Here is a 23,181-nt window from a genome sequence, read left to right on the forward strand (position 1 = left end):
AAGTTCAACTTGAAATCTGATAGGGAGAATGTAAAGCCTGACACAGCAGGATTTCAGTGGAGTAAAGGAAATTACAGTGGTATAAGAGAGGAGTTAGCCAAAGTAAATTGGAAGGAGTTGCTGGTCGGGATGACAGCAGAGCAGCAATGGCATGAGTTTCTGGGAAAAATGAGGTAGGTGCAGGATAGATGTTTCGAAAAACAAAGAAAAACTCTAATGGCCAAATAGTACAACCATGTCCAACAAGGGATGTCAAAGCTAATGTAAAAGCAAAAAAGAGGGCATTCAACAAAGCAAAAATTAATGAGAAGTTAGAGGATTGAAAGGCTTTTTTACTGGGTGAACGAATAGTCTTTGCGGTACTGCGTCTGCATCTTTATTGATGCTTTGCTGCACACTTAAGTGCTGGGTTGGGGGTGCTGATGGGGAGGGGGATCATTGCTTTGCTGCTGCTTACGCATGAGGGGTAGCTGGGGGGACTTTGGGGTTCTAACATTTAACTGTCATTCATTCTTTAGGGTACCTTTGTTTTTGTGGATGGTTACAAAGAAAAAGTATTTCAGGATGTATATTGTATACATTTTACTGACATTAAATGTACCTTTGAAACCTTTTAAAAACCTACCGAGAGCAAGTAAAAGAATCATTGAGGGGAGAAGATGAAATATGAAAGGAAGCTAGCAAACAGTGGATAGTAAAAGTTTCTCAAATATGTAAAAAATAAAAGAGAGATGAGAGTGGATATAGGATTGCTAGAAAATGAGGCTGGAGAGATAATAACTGGGGTCAAGGAGATGGCAGATGAACTAAATAGGTATTTTGCATGAGCCCACTATGGCAGATACTAGCAGTATGCCTGATGTTGAAGGGTGTGAGAGAAGAGAAGTGAGTGTAGTTATATTGCAAGGGTGAAGCTGTTCAAAAAGCTGAAAGACCTAAGGGTACAGTAGTTACCCAGACCAGATGAACTGCACCCTAGGGTTCTTAAAAAGGTAGCAGTGGAGATTATGGAGGCATTAGTAATGATCTTTCAAAAATCATTGGACTCTGGCATGGTGTCAGAGGACTGGAAAATTTGCAAATGTCACTCCACTCTTTAAGGAAGGAGGTGGGCAGCAGAAAGGAAATTATAGACCAGAAAGCCTGACCTCAGTGGTTGGGAAGATGTTGGAGTCAGTTGTTAAGGATGAGGTTTTGGAGTGCTTAGAGAGACAGGACAAGGTAGGACAAAGTCAGCATGGCTTCTTTAAGGGAAAATCTTGATTGATGAAACTATTGGAATTCTTTAAGGAAATTACAAGTGGATAGATAAAGGAGATTTAGTGGATGTTGTATTTCAGAAGGCCCTTGACAAGGTGCTATATGAGGCCGCTTATCAAGTTAAGAGTCCTTGGGATTGCGGGAAAGTTACTGGCATAGTTAGAGCATTGGCCGTTTGGTAGGAGACAGTTAGTGTGAATAAAAGGATCCTTGTCTGGTTGGCTGCCAGTGACTAGTGGTGTTCCCCAGTGGTTGGTGTTGGGACCACTTCTTTTTATGCTGTATATCAATGATTTAGATGATGGAATAGATGGCTTTGCTGTCAAGTTTGCAGAACATACAAAAATTGATGGAGGGGCAGGTAGTATTGAGGAAACAGGTAGGCTGCAGAAGGACTTAGACAGATTAGGAGGATGGGCAAGAAAGTGGAAAATGAAATGCAATGTTGGAAAATGCATGGTCATGCATGTTGGTAGTAGAAATAAATGTGCAAATTATTTTCTGAACAGGGAGAAAATCCAAAAATCTGAGATGCAAAGGGAATCCTTGAACAGAACACCCTAAAGGTTACCTTGCAGGCTGAGTCAGTGGTGAGGAGGTCAAATGCAATGTTAGCATTTATTTCAAGAGGTCTAGAATACAAGAGCAAGGATGTGATGCTGAGGCTTTATAAGGCACTGCTGAGGCCTCACATTGAGTATTGTGAATGGTTTTGGGTTCCTCATCTAAGTAAAGATGTGCTGGCATTGGAGAGGGTTCAAATGAGGTTCACAAGGATGATTCCAGGAATGAAAGGGTTATCATAAAGTAACGTTTGATAATTCTGGGTCTGTACTCACTGGAATTTAGAAGGATGAGGGGGGACCTCAGTGAAACCTCTTGCATATTGAAAGACCTAGACAGAGTAGATGTTGGAAGGATGTTTCCCATGGTATGGGCATCTAGGACAAAAGGGCACAGACTCAGGATAGGGGGGCGTTCATTTAAAATAGATGTGGAGAAGTTTCTTCAGCCAGAGGGTGGTGAATTTGTGGAATTCTTTACCACAAGAAGATGTGAAGGCCAGGCTGTTAGATGAATTTAGGCAGAGTTGATTGGTTCTTGATTGGACATGGCATCAAAGGTTACAGGGAGAAGTCCGGAGAGTGGGCTGAGTAAAGGAAAAAAATGATCAGCCATGATTGAACGGAGGAGCAGACTCGATGGGCCAAATGGCCTAATTCTGCTCCTATGTCTTATGGTCTTACGGTCTTATGGAGTATTGTGTGTAGTTCTAGACTCCAAATTTTCAGAATAATATATACAATTAAGCTAGACAACATGCAGAAAAGATTCACAAGGATGTTGCCTGGATTGTGAGGTTGAGTTATCAGGAGAAACTCGGTACATAAATTTGTTTTCCCTGGAGTGAAGAAGACAAAACTGACTTGATAGAAATAAAACAAATTATGAGAAGCATAGCAATGGTAGATAGCCAAGGTCTATCTGGGTAGATAGCCAGGGTCTATATAGATAGATAGCCAGAGTCTATATAGGTAGATAGCTAGGGTCTATGCGGGTAGATATATTGTATGTTCATTTCTGTTTACTTATCTCTTTAACTTGATCAAGAAATATTTTATTCCAACCAAAAGGATTTTAGCTATAACAAAGGAATTTGCATTGAACCTGTCTATCTGTCAGCTACCTAGATTTTTTTGCTAGATCTTCTTTTGTTATGAAATTGTCTACTACCTACAACCTTTGTAATGCGACAGTGTTTAGGTTGGTCCTGCCCGGGTTTGCCTTCACCTTTCTCTACCCCACAGGCAATTTATGAGCGTCTCTTCTGTTGGATTGTGGACCACATCAACACCGTCATTGCAGTAAAGGGTTATGATCCACGTATTCATGGCAAGAACACTGTAATTGGAGTTTTGGATATCTATGGGTTTGAGATCTTTGACAGCAACAGGTAAAGAACACACCATTACTTGCTGAAATGGTGCAGCATACGATTACAGCTGACCTCATAATACTTTCAGGTTAAAAGCATTTTGTGTCTTGACATTCATTCCATGACAAAGTACTTACAGGAATTTCTGGTTAGGAAATCCTGACCTTGCAGAATTGTCATTCATTAATTATGTAAAAATATTTTTTCATAAATTTAAAAATAATTAATCAAATAATAATCTAATATCAATGCCTGTAGCAAATGGAAGTGACCATTGGAAATTGGTGTAAATGCTGTGTTAAGAAAAGCATAGCTAAGGTTCAAGCCTGGTCTAATGACTGGCAAATTATTTTTGCTATTCACAAGCACTAGGCACTACCATTGGGCAAACCAATATCTATATCCTAGAGATTATTATTGATAAAATTAGCCAGGCCAGCAGCAGTGTGGTTCAAATAGAAGTCCGAGTTTATGTACTCTGAGTCAAGTTATTATTCAGTTAGTGCTATTAACATAATAAAACATCCCAGGACACTTTGCAGGAGTACAGTGATAGCGTCAGATGAGGTAGCGTTTAGCCAGATTGTAAGTTTAAAGAGCATTTACAAGAGGAGAGAGAGCTGAAAGGCAGAGTGACTTCCATAGAAAATTTCACAGAGCACTGACATGGTTGCCCATGGCACAGAGAAAGACAAAGGTGATGGACTGGATGAAAGACACAAGAGTTATTGAATTGAACTGAGATGAATAGGAGAGGGAGAAGATTAATAGCAAAACATGGTGGAAACAGGGGCCAAGTAATTTAAACCGTAAGACTATAAGATATAGGAGAAGAATGATGCCATTTGGCCTTTGAGTCTGCTCCGCCATTTCATCATGGTTGATCCAAGTTTCCTCTCAGCTAAAATCCCTGGCCTTCTCCCCATATCTCTTCATGCTCTGACCAATCAAGAATCTATCAACCTCTGGCTTAAATATACATAAAGACTTGACCTCCAAAGAAATTCCTCTTCATCTCTGTTCAAAAAGGATGCTCCTCCATTCTGAGACAGTGTTCTCTGGTCTTAAGCTCACCCACTATAGGAAACATCCTCTCCACATCCACTCCATCAAGGCTTTTCCCCATTCAATAGGTTTCAATGAGGTCACCCCTCAATCAGTTGGCCAGCTCAAGAGTGATTTGTGAAAGACTTAAGATAGAACAGAGGCTTTAGAACTTTGGATAAACAAAAGTTGGTGGAGAATGGAAGAAGAGAGGACATGTAGTACAACCATGTACTGTTCTGAAGATAACAAAAGTTCAGATCTGCATTTTACATGAAATGAGTGAAGGCATGGCAGATTATGGCGGGTATAGATAGGGTAAATGCAAGGAGGCTTTATCCATTGTGGTTGGATGAGACTAGGAGTAGAAGTTATGAGTTAATGGTGAAAGGTGAAATGTTTAAGAGGAACATGAGGGGGAACTTCTTGACTCAGAGGGTGGTGAATGTGTGGAACAAGCTGCCAAAAGAAGTGGTGGATGCAGGTTCGATTTTAATATTTAAGTGAAATTTGGTCAGGTACGTGGATGGGAAGGGTATGGAGGGCAATGGTCCAGGTGAAAACTGACGGGACTAGACAGATTAAGAGTTTGGCACAGACTAGCTGAGCTGAAGGGCCTGTTTCTGTTCTGTAGCGTTCTATGACTCATGATTTTATGACAAAGTGAGCCTATAAGTGGTCTTGGAGATCTAATCTTTATTCTCCCTGAATGGAGATTTTCATCATTTGCTGGATTTGATGTACAAATGCAAGCTAAGTGCTTATCGATTGTTTGGACCTTCCCACAGTTTTGAGCAATTCTGTATAAACTACTGCAATGAGAAGCTTCAACAACTCTTCATTGAGCTGATACTGCGACAGGAGCAAGCAGAATACCAGAGAGAGGGGATCGAGTGGCAGCATGTAAGTTACTCCAGAATGGAGAGCAGTTCTGGGCAATGAAGATTTGAGGTCAAATGTGTTGGAGTCTCAGGGGTATGGTGGCATAAAGCGTATGCGTTAGAAAATCAGAGTGCTGGATAATTAACTGGAAAATAAACTTAAATCTCATCATATCAATTGAGGAATCTAATTTCAGCTAATAAAGTAAATCTGAAGTTAAAAACAAATATTTTCAATAACTATGCTGCAAAATTTCACCTGGTTCACTAATGGTTCTTATGGGAGGAGACCTGCAATTTTTTTCTGAACTGTGCTCTATGTAATTCCAGACCTACAACAATATAGTTAACTTTTAATTCCCTTCGGAACTGGTCTAGCAAAGCATTGTATCAAAGCTGCTGGATGCGAAGAAGGAATTTCTGTAAATTATCTTTGGAAATGAAATAAATAATACCTTGTCAATATACTGTGAAGCTATTGCACTTGTTCCCATTTACCATGTCTGGATTAGCTCCTTGGGTTGACACTATACAAGTAATTCAAAGATGGGAGGTTCGTGAATGGCTATTGACAATTGCTCTCCTTTCAACCCTTTCCCTTTCCAGGTTGACTACTTCAACAATCAGATCATTGTGGATCTCGTGGAACAGCCACACAAAGGAGTCATTGCTATCCTAGACGAGGCCTGTATGAACGTAGGGAAGGTGACAGACACCATGTTGGTGGACACCATGGATGCCAAACTGGGCAAACATGCTCACTACACCAGCAGAAAGGTAGGACTCTACTGGAAGATGATATGGAAGTCAGGAAATGTGTAACATAGATACAGGCTGTGAGTCAATTTGTCAAGACAAAGAAACACCGGGCTGGTGCAGAGATTTTCCCCATTATGCCAGTCATTAGGATTCATGTGAGTCTAGTACACAACTACAGTGGTATTCCCTCACACTCAGGTTTAGGAGTAGGATTTCCTTCATCACAGCTGTGAGTGTTATTGTCCTGGCAAGGATGTAGTTCACTTATTGTTGTCCTAACCATCCTCTTGGAAATACTGTACCACAGTCAGTGTAGTGTGCAGTGGCCCAGGATTTTGGTCCTGTGATGATGGAGAAATGCAATGTCTGGCTGATGTATAATGCAGAGGAAAATACTGTAAGAGTCACAGCCAATGTTAGTTTTTCCATCACCTGATATTCACAAGGCAGCTCTCCAGCGGCAGACACTGATGTCCCTATGACTGTGTGGGTTTCATAGAAACATAGAAAACGTACAGCTCAATACAGACCCACAATACAGGCCCTTTGGCCCACAAAGCTGTGCCAAATATGTCCCTATCTTAAAACTACCTAGGCTTTTCCCATAACCCTCCATTTTTCTAAGCTCCATGTAGCCATTCAGGAGTCTCTTAAAAGACCCTATCATTTCCTCCTTCACCATTGTCACTGGCAGCCCATTCCATGCACTCAACTCTGTGTAAAAAAACTTACCCCTGACATCTCTGTACCTACTTCCAAGCACCTTAAAACTATGCCCTCTCGTGCTAGCCATTTCAGCCCCAGGGAAAAGCCTCTGACTATCCACAGGATGAATGCTTCTCATTATCTTGTACACCTCTATCAGGTCACCTCTCATCCTCCATCACTCCAAGGAGAAAAGGCCGAGTTCACTCAACCTATTCTCATAAGGCAAGGGTTAAGAAGTTGTGGGTATATTTTGTTGACACCAGAAGCAGAGCAATTCTCGTGGACTGCCTTAGCACATTCCCAATGCCCTAGCACGTCCCCAATGCAAGCAACACATCTCACTGTATGTTTCGATGCTTCAATGTACATAAGGCAAATAAATCTTATCTCCTCTAAGCTAATCTAATGACCTGGCACTAAAGCCAAAGTTATTCTTGCCATTCCCAGGTTCTGAGGCTTGGGACTCACAACCAATGAGCCACCTGAGGTTAGGTGACTCACATGAAATCTGTCAACCTCTTTCATGGCAGCATCGACTCATACAACAGAGAAGCATGCCCATAGTGTCACTCAAAAGGTGCTAAAGCTTGTGGTATCTAATGTTTGTGAACGTTTAATCTGCAGCTGTCTCCAACTGAAAAGGATATGGAGTTCAACAAGCATTTCAGAATAAAGCATTATGCAGGACAAGTCACGTAAGTTTCTGATTTAATTGTGCAGGCTGGGTTGTAATGATTTATTTAAACAAAGATGTCCCAATTTCACAATTGTTTTGGGGATTTCCCACATGGCAGAGTCACACATCACACACTCAAATGGGTGAAGTCCGATTTCCATGCAGTAGTTTGGTCTGCAAGGTGAAAGCCTGGCAATGTTCACTAAAAAAGAGAGATCGATTGCATAAAGTGCTGACATGGGTGAACTCAACAGTTCTGGTGGATCTCTCAGTATAGATTAGAAGGGAGAAAGGGAGCAGTAAACTAAAACTGTGTTTTGTGTTTCGATTCAGGTACTCGGTGGAGGGTTTTATTGATAAGAACAAGGATACACTCTATCAGGACTTCAAACGCCTGATGTACAACAGGTGAGGACAGGACCATGCAGATCTCTGCAGTGTCTTTTTAGCTTTAATTTATAGTCTTCAACAAACAGTTGGTAAGACCGAGTGGCCTATACCCTTCTGGTTATGTACATATCTTTGTAAATGTGGCTGTCTGCTGAAGGTGCGGGAGTGCGTGAAGTGTATCCATCCTTAGAAAGGACAAACCCAGGTAGTCAAAGGCCAGATAACATCTGTGCTTGGAAAATTTTGGAGGTTTTAATTAAGGTTGAAATTACCATGTTTCTGGATGAAGGGAAAATAGTTAGAAGCAGCCAACATGATCTTCAAAATGACGAGAAACCTATAGAATTGATTGATCTGAGAACAGATAAATTTGATTGGATCTCTTGGCTATTGAAGGGGACAAATACCAACAGATTTAGAAAGGGATTTTCCAGTTGTAATTTTCATGGATCAGTTGGGACCATTATAGTCTTGGTTGTAAATTCAAGCAGCATCAGGAAACCAGCATTGAGAGCCACCTCCTACACTCCTGTTCCTTGGATAACCTTCACTGTTCAGTAAACAATCAACAACACTTCGGAGAAAAGCAGCTTTATTCAGGCACCTCTTTACCTGGTCTGTAGAAAGGGACTGATTTCATCAGTCACCAAGTGACAGCACTTTGCTCTTCGAAGGTTTCAGCACTTGAAAATGTATGCATACAATTTGTGAGATCTTACAAGAAGTTATTTTTACAACTGTCCTTCTATTATGCAAGTTATTCATATGGAAGTGAGGCACAATTTTACTCACCACAACACTGAAATGACAACTGAACACAACTTATGCATCACTTTCAAGGCCTCTACAACTCTTTTTTTTCAGTATTAATTATCTATTTTTTAATTTTTATTATTATCACTTTTATTTATTATTAGTTATTATTAGAGTTGGTTTTTTGCTTTTCCACAGTTTATCATCTTTTGCATATTGGTTACTTCTCAGTTTATGTTTGTGTGCAGTTTTTCATTGATTCTATTGTATTTATTTCTTCTACTGTGAATGCCTGTGAGCAAATGAATCTCAGGGTAACATCTGGTCTCACACACACACACACACACACACACACACACACACACTTTGATAATATATTTGCTTTGAACATTGAACAGTAGGACTATGGTTACAGGTGAAATAGGCTCAATTGCAGCTAAAGGTATGTATACACAAGCATATTGTAAGATAAATGATATTTTGGTGAAAAAGGATTTCAATTTGTGAACTTTTATCAACTGATATTCTTGCAAGATCCAACAGAGGGCAGCAAAACTATAAACTATTTCTGAAAATAATTTCAGTCTTTCAGCCCAAGTTCCTCTGTAATGGGAGGAGTAGTAAATGCTGTACCCTGTAGTAACTCTTTATGCTGGGATGCTTAATGGGAATTTTCCCAGGATGGACAAGAACGTTTCTGTTCACTCTCTGACGGGCAAACTCCAGTCGTATTTCTGGGGTTTGGGGTGGTTTGTTTATGGCAATGTTAGTTCTGAATTTCCACTGGGATTCTTAATTTGAATGTGCACTGAATGGTTTTTCTTCCTGGTCCATTCAGACCAAAAGTGAAGCACCTCATTATTCAAGAAGCACCCTGGATTATCTTGAAGCCTTCAGAAGTGCCACATGTCTTATTTATCATTCCTGATGCAGGGTCTCAACCTGTAACATCAGCTACCCACAAATGCTGTTTGACCTGCTGAATTCCTCCACCTGTTTATTTTTTCTCTCTCTATTTGTGTTGCAAAACAGAGTAGTGATAGCTGCAACTGTACGTAGCACACGTAGCGACCGGCCTGCGGATCCCGGGAGTGGATGAGAAAGGGGGAAGGAACTCCTAATACTGATAGGTATCTCCAGTCTTGGGTATAAGGTTTTCAATGAAGTGAGCTGAAATGATGCTTTTTTTTTCACTGTGTTCCCAGTCTTAACCCTGTTTTGAAAGACATGTGGCCAGAGGGGGAAATGAGCATCACGGAAGTTACGAAACGGCCCCTGACTGCTGCATCTCTCTTCAGGAATTCCATGATTGCCCTTGTTGTTAACTTGGAATGCAAGGTAGGACAAGGCTGCCTGACTCTGCGCAGAACCAACATTACATATTGCCACGGGGAACAAATCTGCTTCGGTTGTCTTCACTCCTCTCCTTTATGTGGTAGTTTCAGGTTATGGTACAAGTTCAGTGAGACTATTAACCTTGCATTGACCCTAAGAAGGAGCTGCACTTTATGCATGGGTAGAGGTGAAGAGGAAGAGGTCAACAGCTGTTGTCTCCATTAGCATGCATACACAGAAAGCCCAGTGACACATTATTCACACATTATAGTCTAACCAGAACAGACAGTTTGAGACACAAAATGCATTCTCTCATTTCAGTCCCACACATACGTGTGCACACAACTCTGTCACACATCCAATTGGATGTGTTCAGGTGACTCATGTGAGCATGTGTTTGGATAACTCACATGTTCACTCATACATCTCATTCACAAGATCACACAGCTCACTCATTCATGTGATGACTCATTCTTTTCGCTCACACAAAAATTCAACCCACCCTACACGCAGCTCATTACACAACCAACCCATATCTTTCGTATGCACATACAATCAATCTACAAATGTGCACACACACACACACACACACACACACACACACACATGCACACCCATCCCCCCATCTCACCATCTCACCATCTCACTTGTACACAGTTTACTTATGACTGTCATCTACATGATTAATTTGTTCATATCACTTATCCTTACTTCTCATATAGAGTCATTGAGCAATACGGCACAGATACAGGCACTGCCTATCCATGTGCTTTTTAACTCATGCTACCTGTCTCAGCCACTTCCTGTGGCTCATCCCATTTACTCACCATTCTCTAGGTGAAAACATTGCTCCTTGGGTCCCTGCTAAATCTTTCCCCTCTCACACTGAATCTATGCCTCGAGCTTTGGACTTCGCAACTCTGGGGAAAAGATTGTTACTGTCCACCGTATCTATGTGTATCATCATTTGAAGCATTTCTATAAGGTCACACCTCATTCTCCGTCATTCCAGGGAATAAAGACTAAGCCTGGCCAACATCTCCCTATAACCCAGACCTTCTAGCCTAGTAATGTCCTTGTAAATATTTTGGGCACTCTTTCCACTGTATCCACATATTCCTGTATGTGGTTATAGAGCTCTCCAACTGCAGTCTCCTCAACGATTTATACAACTGCAACATTATGTCCAAAATCCTTTACTCTCTGCCTTGACTGATGAAGGGCATGACGCTAAACATCTTTTCCACAACCATGACTGCCTGTGACACCTTATTTGTACGCAAGCTGCTCTGTTCCATTAAACTCCCTATAGCCTTACCATTCATAGTACAAATCATAGGTTGGTTGACTTTTTCAAATCACCTTACACTTGTCAGTACTGAAATCTATTTACCACTCCTTGACCCACATCACTAACTGATCAGGACCTCGAAATCTATGACATTTCTGTATGATCAACAACAACTCTTAATTTTGTATCATTCTAAACCCATTGTATGCATCCTTCTTTTTCCTGACCAGAGCCTCAATACCTCTCTTTAGCCAGGGTTTCCTAAACATGCCAGGTTTCCCCTTCACCCTTAAAGGAACATACTGCCTTGGACACTTGCCATTGCATTGCTAAAAGCCTCCCACTTACCGATCATTCCTTTCTATTCACTGACATGTCTCACATACAGACAACTCATTCACATGCATATGCTTTTCATGCAAAAAGCCCACTCCCATTTCCTTCACATGCTTACTTAGCCCTAACACAGACCTCAGACACATTGGTGCTTTTCACTTGCACATGCTAGTTCGCTCATCTATATTCCAGTCAGGTCTCTATGTTTTATCTTAAAGACTCATTCTAGATTCCTTTTTTTTGGAAGAAATGGTGTTTGATTATTTCTACAATAATTCATCCTTTCAGCCAAATTACTTTGTAATCTTTATTCTGCAGAAATGTTGAGCTGAGTTCAGTTCTGGATCTGGCTTATCTTTTCTTTATCGCTTTTGCTCTCAGCCCTTTGGAGCCTAGATAGAATAAGATAAATGATGGCACTGGTGTTGGTCCTTGTCCTTCCTGAGCGGTTGTCGTAATTCTGGGCTATTATAATTAACTAACCAGCTCCTGTATGAGTGGAAAGCAGGACAGTTGTTCATCCCCATCATTGCTGCCGTGTGTGATCTGTTCAGGGAGGCTAAACCATTTGGGGCCTTACATGGGAGTGCCCTGTGGAGAGCTAATGAACAAAATATCTAAATTAAAATGAGCCTACAAAGCTTCCAGTTATGGTTCCTGGCCACATAATTTGTTGTATTTAATGGTCTGAATTATTTTATGTCGTATCCTGAAGGAGGGTCATGGAGAACTTATTGGGAAAGAATGATCTGAACCCATTGGCTGAATGATCAGGTCCCGTGATGACTTCTTGGATGTTTTCTATAAAAGCAGCACTGGCTTTAATTCCTTGTTTTCACTTGTACTGTCATTGGCTTTTAGGCCTGGGAAAGAAAAACAAGTCATCCAGAATGACATTGTCTCTGGAGATCACATGCTAAAATGTCAACGCAGTTAACGGTGAAATGTAACGTTTCTGTGCATAATTTAGCCATCAGGCTTTGAAATAAAAAGCCCACAGACTTCCACAACCATTTTAACACAAAGGGTTGTGCCTATGTGGAATTGGCTGCTTGAGGCAGTGATCGGTGCAGGCTCTATGACAACTTTTAACAGACAGTTGAACAGATACATGGATAGGAAAGGTTAAGGGTCGAACACTGGCAAATGGGACTGGCTTGTTTAAAGCACCTTGGCCAGCATGGAGCAGTTGGGTCGAAAACCTTATTTCCATGCCACGTAACTCCTTGACATCTTGACTCCATTGATACTCACTATCCCTCTCACGGCACCTTCCCTTGCAATGTTTTACCAAACCACAATGTAAACTCTGTTCTAACTTGGGATGGTAGAGCCCTGAGCATTTTATATTGAACTCAATGGTTTCTGTTAACCATCCATTTTTATTTGTGAATGGAGGGTCATCACACTGTTATATTATTTCTGGTTTTCCAGATTCTGGATTGTTTGCAGCCCACAGTTCCTGAAGTTTCTTTTTGCTCTCTGTCTCACTCTGCTTTCATGTACCTCTTTTCAATTGAGTTGCTGATGATGAACAAGCCTTTACCAATGGTGTTTCTCTCTTTACAGATGCAATTGATCCTTTAATTATGATTTGTCAATAGCTCCAATTTATCATATTTTATCAATGCAAGGATGACAGATTAATTAAGTCTACCTCAGACTTCTTTTAATAATTCCTATTGATTTTATACATTGTGGGTAAATGAGAAAGGGATCGTTTATTCAAATGTTTTAATTTGGGAATAACTAGACAAAGGCAATGAATAGAATCAGACTGGGTCTATTATAATGAAGTAAATGAATTCGGTGTGTCTCACTTTGTTGGAGTGGGCCTATGAGTCCCAATATTTGTAGTTCTTTTGTACTTCAATTGCCCTGTGCGTTCTTTTATTTCAATCAGGAACCTTACTACGTGCGATGCATCAAGCCCAATGATCAGAAGTCACCAATCCTCTTTGATTATGAACGCTGCAGACACCAAGTAGAATATTTGGGCCTGTTGGAAAATGTGCGTGTGCGAAGAGCTGGATTTGCCTATAGGCAGCCATACAATCGCTTCCTGTTGAGGTAATTCTAATCGCAGCATACAAATGCATACAGAAACAGCATGGTAACAAAGTGGCGTCTATTTTTTTCTCTCTGTTGCAATTCTAATTCATTCTTTCAATAGAATAGTAAACCAATCTTCAGACTGTGGCCCTGGTTGAAGGAATATGGGTGAAAAACACATATTACTTAAGGGTAAATTTAAGCCTTTCTTGAACAGCAGATCCACATTAGCAATCCTCAAATCCTCTGGTACCTCATCTGTCGCTAAGGATAATTTAAATATCTCTGCTAAGGCCTCAGCAATTTCTGCACTTACCTCCCACAGGGCCCAAGGAGACACCTTGTCAGACCCTGGGCATTTGTCCACTCTAACTTGCCTCAAGAGCAAACACCTCCTCTGAAAGCTGGGTAGGGTCCATGGCCTCGCTGCTGCTTTGCCTCATTTCTGTAGACTCTAAAGACAGGCATCAATCTTTTTAAGATTTCCTTTGGCTCCAAGCATAGATTACCATTCTGATTTTTCAGAGGACCAATTTTGTCCCATGAAATCCTTTTCCTCTGAACGTATCTGTAGAATCACTGAGGATTCTCCTTCACCTTATCTGCTAGGGCAGCCCCATGCCTTCTTTTACCCCTCCTGATTTCTTTCTTGCATGTCCTGTTCTCCATAAGTACCTCATAATTTCCAACCAGCCTATACCTGCTATACACCTTTTTTTTCTTAACCAAGGCCTCAATATCTTGAAAACCAAGGTTACCTAAACTTGTTACCTAATCCTTTTATTCTTTGTATCTTTTACCTTGTGCCTTTTATACAGGCACACAGAAACACTGTACTGTCAAAATTTCACTTTTGAAGGCCTCCCACTTACCAAGCACATCTTTGCCAGAAAACAGCCTGTCCCAGTCCACCTTTGCCAGTTACTTACCCACACCTTCTCCAATTTAGAAACTCAACCTGAGAACCAGACCTATCATTTTCCGTAACTATCTTGAATCTAATGGCATTATGGTCACTGGATGCAAAGTGTCCCCTACACAAACTTCTGTCACCTGCCCTGTCTCATTCCCTAGGAGCAGATCAAGTATGACACACTCTCTTGTTGGGACTTCTATGTGTAGGTTAAGAAAACCTGCCTGAACACATTTAACAAACTCTATCCCATCTAGTCCCAGTTAATAAATGGAAAATTTAAATCACCTATTATCACAACTTTATGTTTCATGCAACAGTCTGTGATCTCTCTGCAATTTGTTCCTCTAAAGTCTCATGGACTGTTGGGTGGTTTGTAACATAGCCCCATTAACATGGTCAGACCTTTCTTATTCCTCAGTCCCACCCATAAATCCTCACTGAACGAGTTTTCTAGCCTGCTGTGACATTTCCCCTGAGTAGTAATACCACCCCTCTCCCTTTAATCCCCCCACTCCCTATCTCTTATCAAACAAAGGAAATCCAGAATATTGAGCTGCCAGTCCTGCCCTCCTGCAACCAGGCTCTCTACTGCCAGCCCTCCATCTCTGGCTGTGATCAGGGCCTCATCATGTCAGAACTCTGTTTTCACTACTGTCAGCCACCGGCTGAAGACTCACCACTCACTTGTAGAATTCACACTCACTTGTAGAATTGCTATTCGCAAAACAGTTCTGTTTTACCAGTCAGTGTTGTTAGCCCTGATCTGAACCCCTAAATGTGGATCCCTCTTAGTCTGGCCTCTACCCTTTGACCTGTTTGGCATGGGTAACCCTGTCAAGAGCCCAAGCATAAAGCTCTGACTCCAGCAAACATAGCTCTCTCGGTCATTGAGGCAAACAAGTCTCCAACCCCTTGACAACATTGTGGTCCTCTAGGAGGTCACTAATGGCTACAATATCATAATTCCATGTGTTGATCCATGCCCTGAGCTCATCTGCCTTTCCTACAATACTTCTTGCAATGAAATATACACAGCTCAGACCATTAGTCCCAACATGCCCAGCCTTAGTTTCCTAACTTTGTCTTAACAACATCTTTCTCCACAACCACTCCATTATCTGTTCTGGCACTCCCCCTGCAGAGGGGGGTAATCTCAAAAGAGATTTGAGATGCAAGTTCTGCACACAGAGATTGGTGGGTGCCTAGAATGTGCTTTCTGGGGTGGTGGTAGAGGTAGAAACATTCGAGACTTTTCAATTGTTTAGATGGATTCACGAATGTGAGGGAAGTGGAAGGTTGTGCAGATTGTGTAGCAGAAGAGGTTAGCTTAGCCATTTGATTACTAGTTTGTGAGTGGAAGGGACTATTCCCATGTGCTATGCTCTTTGGGGTCTTTGGAGGAACTTTTCCATTCCGCCCTATTTCCCTAAAGTGGCTCCATCATCTTTTAAAGGATTATTTTTAAAATATATATCCAGCCCCCTACAAGATGCTGGATTCTGTTTCTTCTGCTGTCACTGGCTGAACATTTCACATCCTGCCAATCCATTATCTCTGAAGACGTTTATTAATCTGTTTGTTTTGAATTAATCGCTGCCAGTAAGGTCTGTTCTTCTTTCCAATACAAGATCATGGAGGCTTTTCTGTAGAATGGAACAAAGAGAAATAGGAATTAGCAAAACTAAATCAATCATAGAAACATAGAAACCCTACAGCACAATGCAGGCCCTTCGGCCCACAATGCTATGCCGAACATGTACTTAATTTAGAAATTACCTAGGGTTACCCATAGCCCTCTATTTTTCTAAGCTCCATGTACCTATCCAGGAGTCTCTTAGAAGACCCTATCGTTTCTGCCTCCACTGCCATCACCGGCAGCCCATTCCATGAACTCACCACTCTCTGCGTAGAAGACTTACCTCGACATCTCCTCTGTACCTACTTCCAAGCACCTTAAAACTATGCCCTCTTCTGTTAGCCATTTCAGCCCTGGGAAAAAGCCTCTGACATGATGAATGCCTCTCATCATTTTATACACCCCTATCAGGTCATCTCTCATCCTCTGTTGCTCCAAGGAGAAAAGGCCAAGTTCACTCAACCTACTCTCATAAGGCATGCTCTCCAATCCAGGCAACAACCTTATAAATCTCCTCTGCACCCTTTCTATAGTTTCCACATCCTTCCTGTAGTAAGGTGACCAGAACTGAGCACAATACTCCAAGTGGGGTCTGACCAGGGTCCTATACAGCTGTAAAATTACCTCTCAACTCTTGACCTCAATCCCACGATTAATGAAAGCCAATATACCGTATGCCTTCTTAACCACTGAATCAACCTGCGCAGCTGCTTTGAGCGTCCTATGGACTCGGATCCCAAGATCCCTCTGATCCTCCATACTATCAAGAGTCTTACCATTAATACTGTATTCTGACATCATATTTGACCTTCCAAAATGAACCACTTCACACTTATCTGGGTAGAACTCCATTTGCCACTTCTCTGCCCAGATTTGCATCCTATCAATGTCCCGCTGTAACCTTTGACAGCCCTCCACACTATCCACAACACACCCAACCTTTATGTCGTCAGCAAATTTACTAACCCATCCTTCCACTTCCTCATTCAGGTCACTTATAAAAAATTATGAACAGAAGGGATCCCAGAACAGATCCCTGAGGCACACCATTGGTCACTGACCTCCATACAGAATATGACCCATCTACAACCACCCTTTGCCTTGGGTGGGTAAGCCAGTTCTGGTTCCACAAAGCAATGTCCCCTTGGATCCCACGCCTCCTTACTTTCTGAATAAGCCTTGCTTGGGGTACCTTATCAAATGACTTGCTGAAATCCACATATACAACATCTACTGCTCTACCTTCATCAATGTATTTAGTCACATCCTCAAAAAATTCAGTCAGGCTCTTAAGCCACGACCTGCCCTTGATAAAGCCATGCTGACTATTCCTAATCATGTTATGTCTCTCCAAATGCTCATAAACCCTGTCTCTCAGGATCTTCTCCATCAACTTACCAACCACTGAAGTAAGACTCACTGGTCTATAATTTCCTGGGCTATCTCTACTTGAATAAGGGAAAATATCTGCAACTCTCCAATCCTCCCGAATTTCTCTTGTCCCCATTGATGATGCAAAGATCATTTCCAAAGGCACAGCAATCTCCTCCCTTGCCTCCCACAGTAGCATCCGGTCCTGGAGGCTTATCTAACTTGATGCTTTCCAAAAGCTCCAGCACATCCTCATTATTAATGTGTATATGCTCAAGCTTTTCAGACCGCTGTAAGTCATTCCTACAATCGCCAAGGTCCTTTTCCATAGTGAACACTGAAGCAAAGTATTCATAAAGTACTTCCGCTACCTCCTCAGTTTCATCTACATTTTTTCACTGTCATACTTGATTGGTCCGCTCTCTCCATAAAAAACTTACCCCTGACATCTCCTCTGTACCTACTTCCAAGCACCTTAAAACTATGCCCTCTCATGCAAGTCCTTTCAACCCTGGGGAAAAGCCTCTGACTATCCACACGATCAATGCCTCTCATTATCTTGTACACCTCCATCAGGTCACCCCTCATCCTCCATCACTCCAAGGAGAAAAGGCCGAGTTCACTCAACTTATTCTCATAAGGCATGCTCCCCAATCCAGGCAGCATCCTTGTAAATCTCCTCTGCACCCTTTCTGTAGTTTCCACGTCCTTCCTGTAGTGAGGTGATCTCTATCATTACCTAGTTATTTAAACTTTTTGTAAGCTTTTCTTTTCTCCCTGACTAAATTTTCAACAGCCTTTGTACACCATGGTTCCTGTACTCTACCATCCTTTCCCTGTCTCACTGGAACATAACAATGCAGAATGCCACACAATTATCCCCTGAACATTTGCCTCACTTCTGCCGTATATTTCCCTGAGAATTAAAATGATCCTTGATTAAAATACTGCTGAAACAGAGGACTTTGCTATTTGTCCCTGGATGTAGCTGCACCTTGGAGAATATTTTTCTGGGAAATAAAGAGAGGCTTGCATGAATTTATGTCTCTGAAAGCCATTGTCGAATATTGTAAAGTTAATCTGATTAACACTAACCTTGTAATAACAAGGGCAGAATGAGAAAAGGACAAGATCAATTGATGAGATCAAGGAAGAAGAGCAACTGTATTGATTAAATTAACACCTCTTGTGCAAAGACATTGGGAAATGATTGAATTAACAAAAGATAACTACTTTGCTTGATTGTATGATTATATCAAAAGTACACGAACGTGGGAATCTGTGTTTGGTCAAAGACTCGCTGAACTGATCTGATTAATGAGTATTGTGTAATAAAGCTTCTTTCTGGATGTCTTGATTTTATTTTGCCTCTACATTTCCTGAATTCACTTTTGGGCATGAGGGAAGATGGCAAAACTGGTAGGTAACGGGCAACTCTAGTTTCCCATTTGAGAAGGTGAATTGTTGCAATCTATGCTGTGAAGTTACTCCATTTTATTTACAACATGTATTTTGTTATTGGCACTAATTATTTGAACACACCTTAAAATCCATTGTATTTAAAAATGCATTCCAGATATAAGATGACATGCGAGTATACTTGGCCAAACCACCTCATGGCAACAGACATGGAAGCAACCCAGGCACTTATAGATCAACACGGTTTCCAGCCTGATGTCGCCTATGGACAGACCAAGCTATTTATTCGAACACCTCAGACTTTGTTTGAACTGGAGAAAGAACGGTCTGAAAAAATTCCCTACATTGTACTCTTTCTGCAAAAGGTAGGGGATCATAGTCGATTAACTTGTAATCCATTGAGGATACAGCAGAGTGTCTCTGTACTAATAGTTTTCCACAACAGCTCTTATTTTGTTTTCTTTGCAATTTCCTTGCTTTCTTAGTGGCAATTCAAAATCATATCACAGACTCCCAACGAGGGGAAGCTGACATTCTCTACTGAGTTTTCCAAACTGTTGTGTCATTTAAAATACTCTCGTGCTAAATTTTTAGAGATGCCAAACTTTAGATGAAATATTAAAGTGAGGCCTCTCAGGTGGGTGTGAATGTTATGGGTTATGATGTTTTTGGACTGAGAAGCTGGTGCATTTAATTTAACAGCACTTTGGGAGATCCAGAGATTGCAATACATACACACAAGGTTGTTCTCACTGCTATCTGCTGGCTTTAAATCTGCATGACTTTGACAGTCTCAATCCAATTCCTAATTGACGTTACATTACAAGTTGGTATTGGTATTGATTTATTATTGTCACATGCACCGGGATACAATGGAATAACTTGTCTAGTATATCATTCGTGCAGATCAAATCATTACATAGTTCATTGCGCTAGAATGTGGTAAAACAACAATACAGAATAAATTGTAAAATCTACCAAAAATGTGCAGTGCAGGTAAATGATGGACTGGAAGATCATAACGAGTTAGATTGTAGGGCCAATACTGCATCTTATGGTACAAGATGCCCATTGAAGAGTCTGATGTTAGTGGGCTAGGAGCTGTCCTACAGCACGGTGGCCTAAGCTTTCAGGCTTTTGAATGTGCTGCTTGACAGGAGAGGGAGAAGAGAGAGTGTCCGGGGTCAGTGCGATCTCTGATTATGCTGGCTGCTTCACTGAGGGAGCGAGATGTAGAGAGGGTGAGGGAGCGAGGGGTATAGGGGGAAGGCTGCTCGCTGTAATGTGATGAGTTGCATCCACAGCTCTCTGCAGTTTCTTGTGGTCATGAGCAGAGTAGCCGGAATGCCAAGCCGTTACGCATCCAGACAGAAAGCTTTCTGTAATGCATCAATAAAAATTGTTCGGAGTCAACGAGGACATGCCAAATTTCTTTACCCTCTTGAGGAAGTAGAGGTGTTTATGAGTTTTCTGGGCTGTTATCTCAGTGTCAATGTGCCAGGACATGCTGTTGGTGGTGATGTTCACATCAAGGAACTTGAAGCTCTCAACCTCAACACCATTGATATAGATGAGCACCACCGCCTGTCAATGACCAGCTCTTCTGTTTTGTTGACATTGAGGGAGAGGTTGTTGTTATGAAGCCACGTCAGTAGGCTCTCCAACCCCTCCTTGTACTCCCACTCAATGTTATTGGAGGTGTGGTCGTGGTATCACTACAAACTAGTAGATGGAGAATCTGGCCATGCAGGGAGTAGTGTAGTGGTCTGAAGGTGTATCCTTGTGGAACGTTAGTGTTCATAATGACCATGGCCATAATTCATCATTGATTGACAGATATACTGTACCATTGACTGCTGGTGTTAGAATAGAGGAGAAGGTACCTTAATATAGCAGGATGTCTTCTTCTGAGGCCAGATATACAGCATGCGGTGAAAAAGACAAATGGTATGTTGGCATTCATAGCAAAAGGATTCGAGTACAGGAGCAGGGAGATTCTACTGCAGTTGTACAAGGCCTTGGTGAGACCGCACCTAGAATATTGTGTGCAGTTTTGGTCCCCTAATCTGAGGAAAGACATTCTTGCCATTGAGGGAGTACAGAGAAGGTTCACCAGATTGATTCCTGGGATGGCAGGACTTTCATATGAAGAAAGATTGGATCGACTAGGCTTATCCTCACTGGAATTTAGAAGATTGAAGGGGGATCTTATTGAAACGTATAAAATTCTAAAGGGATTGGACAGGCTAGATGCAGAAAGATTGTTTCTGATGTTGGGGAAGTCCAGAACGAGGGGTCACAGTTTAAGGATAAAGGGGAAGCCTTTTAGGAACGAGATGAGGAAAAAAATTCTTCACACAGAGAGTGATGAATCTGTGGAATTCTCTGCCACAGGAAACAGTTGAGGCCAATTCATTGGCTATATTTAAGAGGAAGTTAGATATGGCCCTTGTGGCTAAAGGGATCAGGGGTGTATGGAGAGAAAGCAGGTACAGGGTTCTGAGTTGGATGATCAGCCATGATCATACTGAATGGCGGTGCAGGCTTGAAGGGCCGAATGGCCTACTCCTGCACCTATTTTCTATGTTTCTATGATATGATACATAATGGCTTTGCTGTATGTTACTTTACCCAATGGCGCTGCATGCTGAAATTGTACATCTGAAGCTGGACGAATTCACATTCCAAACACCAACAACCATCACAATTGTTTCTCTTTATTGAAGAAAAAGGAATTTATGATGTAATTTGTTTGAAACTCCAAAAAAATTGACCAAGCTAATATTTCTTGTCATGAGGGTAAAAAGAATTTGCGTTTATAAAGCATTATTCACAATCAGAGGAAGCCCCAGAGCACTCTGTTGCCAATCACACACTCCTTGAAGTGGTAAAATAATTACCAGGATACTTGAGTATAAAGCTCTTCATTGAATAGTAACATGAGATCTTTAACATGGCTGCAGATGGGGCTCATTTTGGCGTCTCATCTGTAAGGACTGCAGAAGTATCAGATCTAAAGCAAGGGAAACAGGCTTTCTCTTTACAACACAGCAATTGATGGGATATTCAGATTTACCCAATTTTATGTTTATAACAATAATAACTGTCTGATAACAGTATTAATGTTTAAATATTTTGCATTTTAATTTACTCCTCAAAAGCTTTCATTTTTAGCTTATGTCTTTGGAAGAATGATATGTTTTGTGGCTACCAGTGATTAATAGAGAGAAGAATGTGGATGCACAAACCAGTTATTCATTGTCAGATCTCTACAAATCACATGAAGGTGTCTGGCCTACTTTGATGACCTTGGCCTTTTCATGCCAGGTTTGATAAATGTGTGGTTCTTTTACACAGCTGCAATTTATCTGGCCCTGGGGGAGAACTTTAAATTGATAGACTCTTCCCATTTTAGAAACTGTAGCAACAAAACAGGGGTAGCAAGTGAAGAAGTATAATTGGAGATACATTGGCATGCACATATACAAATAGATGTGCAGATATACAGGCACAGTGGCAGGCAAATTTTCAGGCTCTGCTACATTGGCATCTGTACACAACAACACAAGTTACATAAGCATTCACATGTACTGAAGTATCCATGCAAAAAAACAAAACAAAAACAGAGAAGTATGCATGCATACACAGGTACACAAATATTCAGATAAACTTACCTGAGAACAATTGCACACACATAGAAAGATTGGCACACAAGAATACAAGCTGAATTGCAGGCTTACAAGTGCCCAGCCACACACACTGATGGACACATGCATACAGACACATACAAAGGAATACATGCAAGCACACAAATGTAAAGAAGCATGTGGAGAAAACCTATGAAGTCATACCTATACCTACACTTACATGCATTCAGTAATATCAACAATCAAGTACACAGTCACAATAAAGGAACACAAATATCCAGTCACATATATAAGCAGGCAACAATATGGATATATCAAAAAAAAAGCAAAAGTAGGGACACTGAAATCCAATGGAGTTTCAATTCCATGCCAGAAATTAAACCCTGGTTTCTTCATTTCTTAGAATTCCTGTCCTGTGATAAACATTTCTACTTGTGGTTTCATACAGTGCAGCACATACATTGATCGTGGAGCAAATCTCTCAAGAGATGCTGTTCCTTTTTTTTTGCCTGGACATGTTTTGAACTCAAACTAAAGCATGCAATTTAAATTGACAAACATTTCAGAAATTGTAGTCTGTGTAGTGAGCTCACATAGTGTCTATTTATTAGTGTCAGGTCTGCCAAGTTCATTGCAGCATAAACACCATGGCAAAACGACATAATTAAAAGCATGTTGAAGTGTTTGTATTTTACTTTAGTTCCCATTTCACCTCCAAGGCACTAAAATGCTTTTATTTCCTCTGTGTGCTTAATATGAGCAGATTAATGA

The 23,181-nt window shown here is 41.1% G+C and overlaps 1 protein-coding gene across 1 annotated transcript in view; it reads left to right on the forward strand.

Moving 5' to 3' along the window:
- LOC132377974 (unconventional myosin-Id-like) overlaps positions 1-23,181 on the forward strand; it is a 107,563-nt gene that overhangs the window by 37,197 nt on the left and 47,185 nt on the right. Inside the window, exons 9-16 of the mRNA XM_059944570.1 lie at positions 3,069-3,214; positions 5,029-5,143; positions 5,728-5,898; positions 7,213-7,283; positions 7,598-7,672; positions 9,613-9,745; positions 13,273-13,439; positions 18,921-19,128. Of these exons, the coding sequence (XP_059800553.1) occupies positions 3,069-3,214; positions 5,029-5,143; positions 5,728-5,898; positions 7,213-7,283; positions 7,598-7,672; positions 9,613-9,745; positions 13,273-13,439; positions 18,921-19,128 (1,086 nt within the window). The remainder of the gene's footprint in view (positions 1-3,068; positions 3,215-5,028; positions 5,144-5,727; positions 5,899-7,212; positions 7,284-7,597; positions 7,673-9,612; positions 9,746-13,272; positions 13,440-18,920; positions 19,129-23,181) is intronic.

The sequence above is a fragment of the Hypanus sabinus genome, chromosome 1 (assembly GCF_030144855.1).
Source record: "Hypanus sabinus isolate sHypSab1 chromosome 1, sHypSab1.hap1, whole genome shotgun sequence".
Lineage (NCBI taxonomy): Eukaryota > Metazoa > Chordata > Chondrichthyes > Myliobatiformes > Dasyatidae > Hypanus > Hypanus sabinus.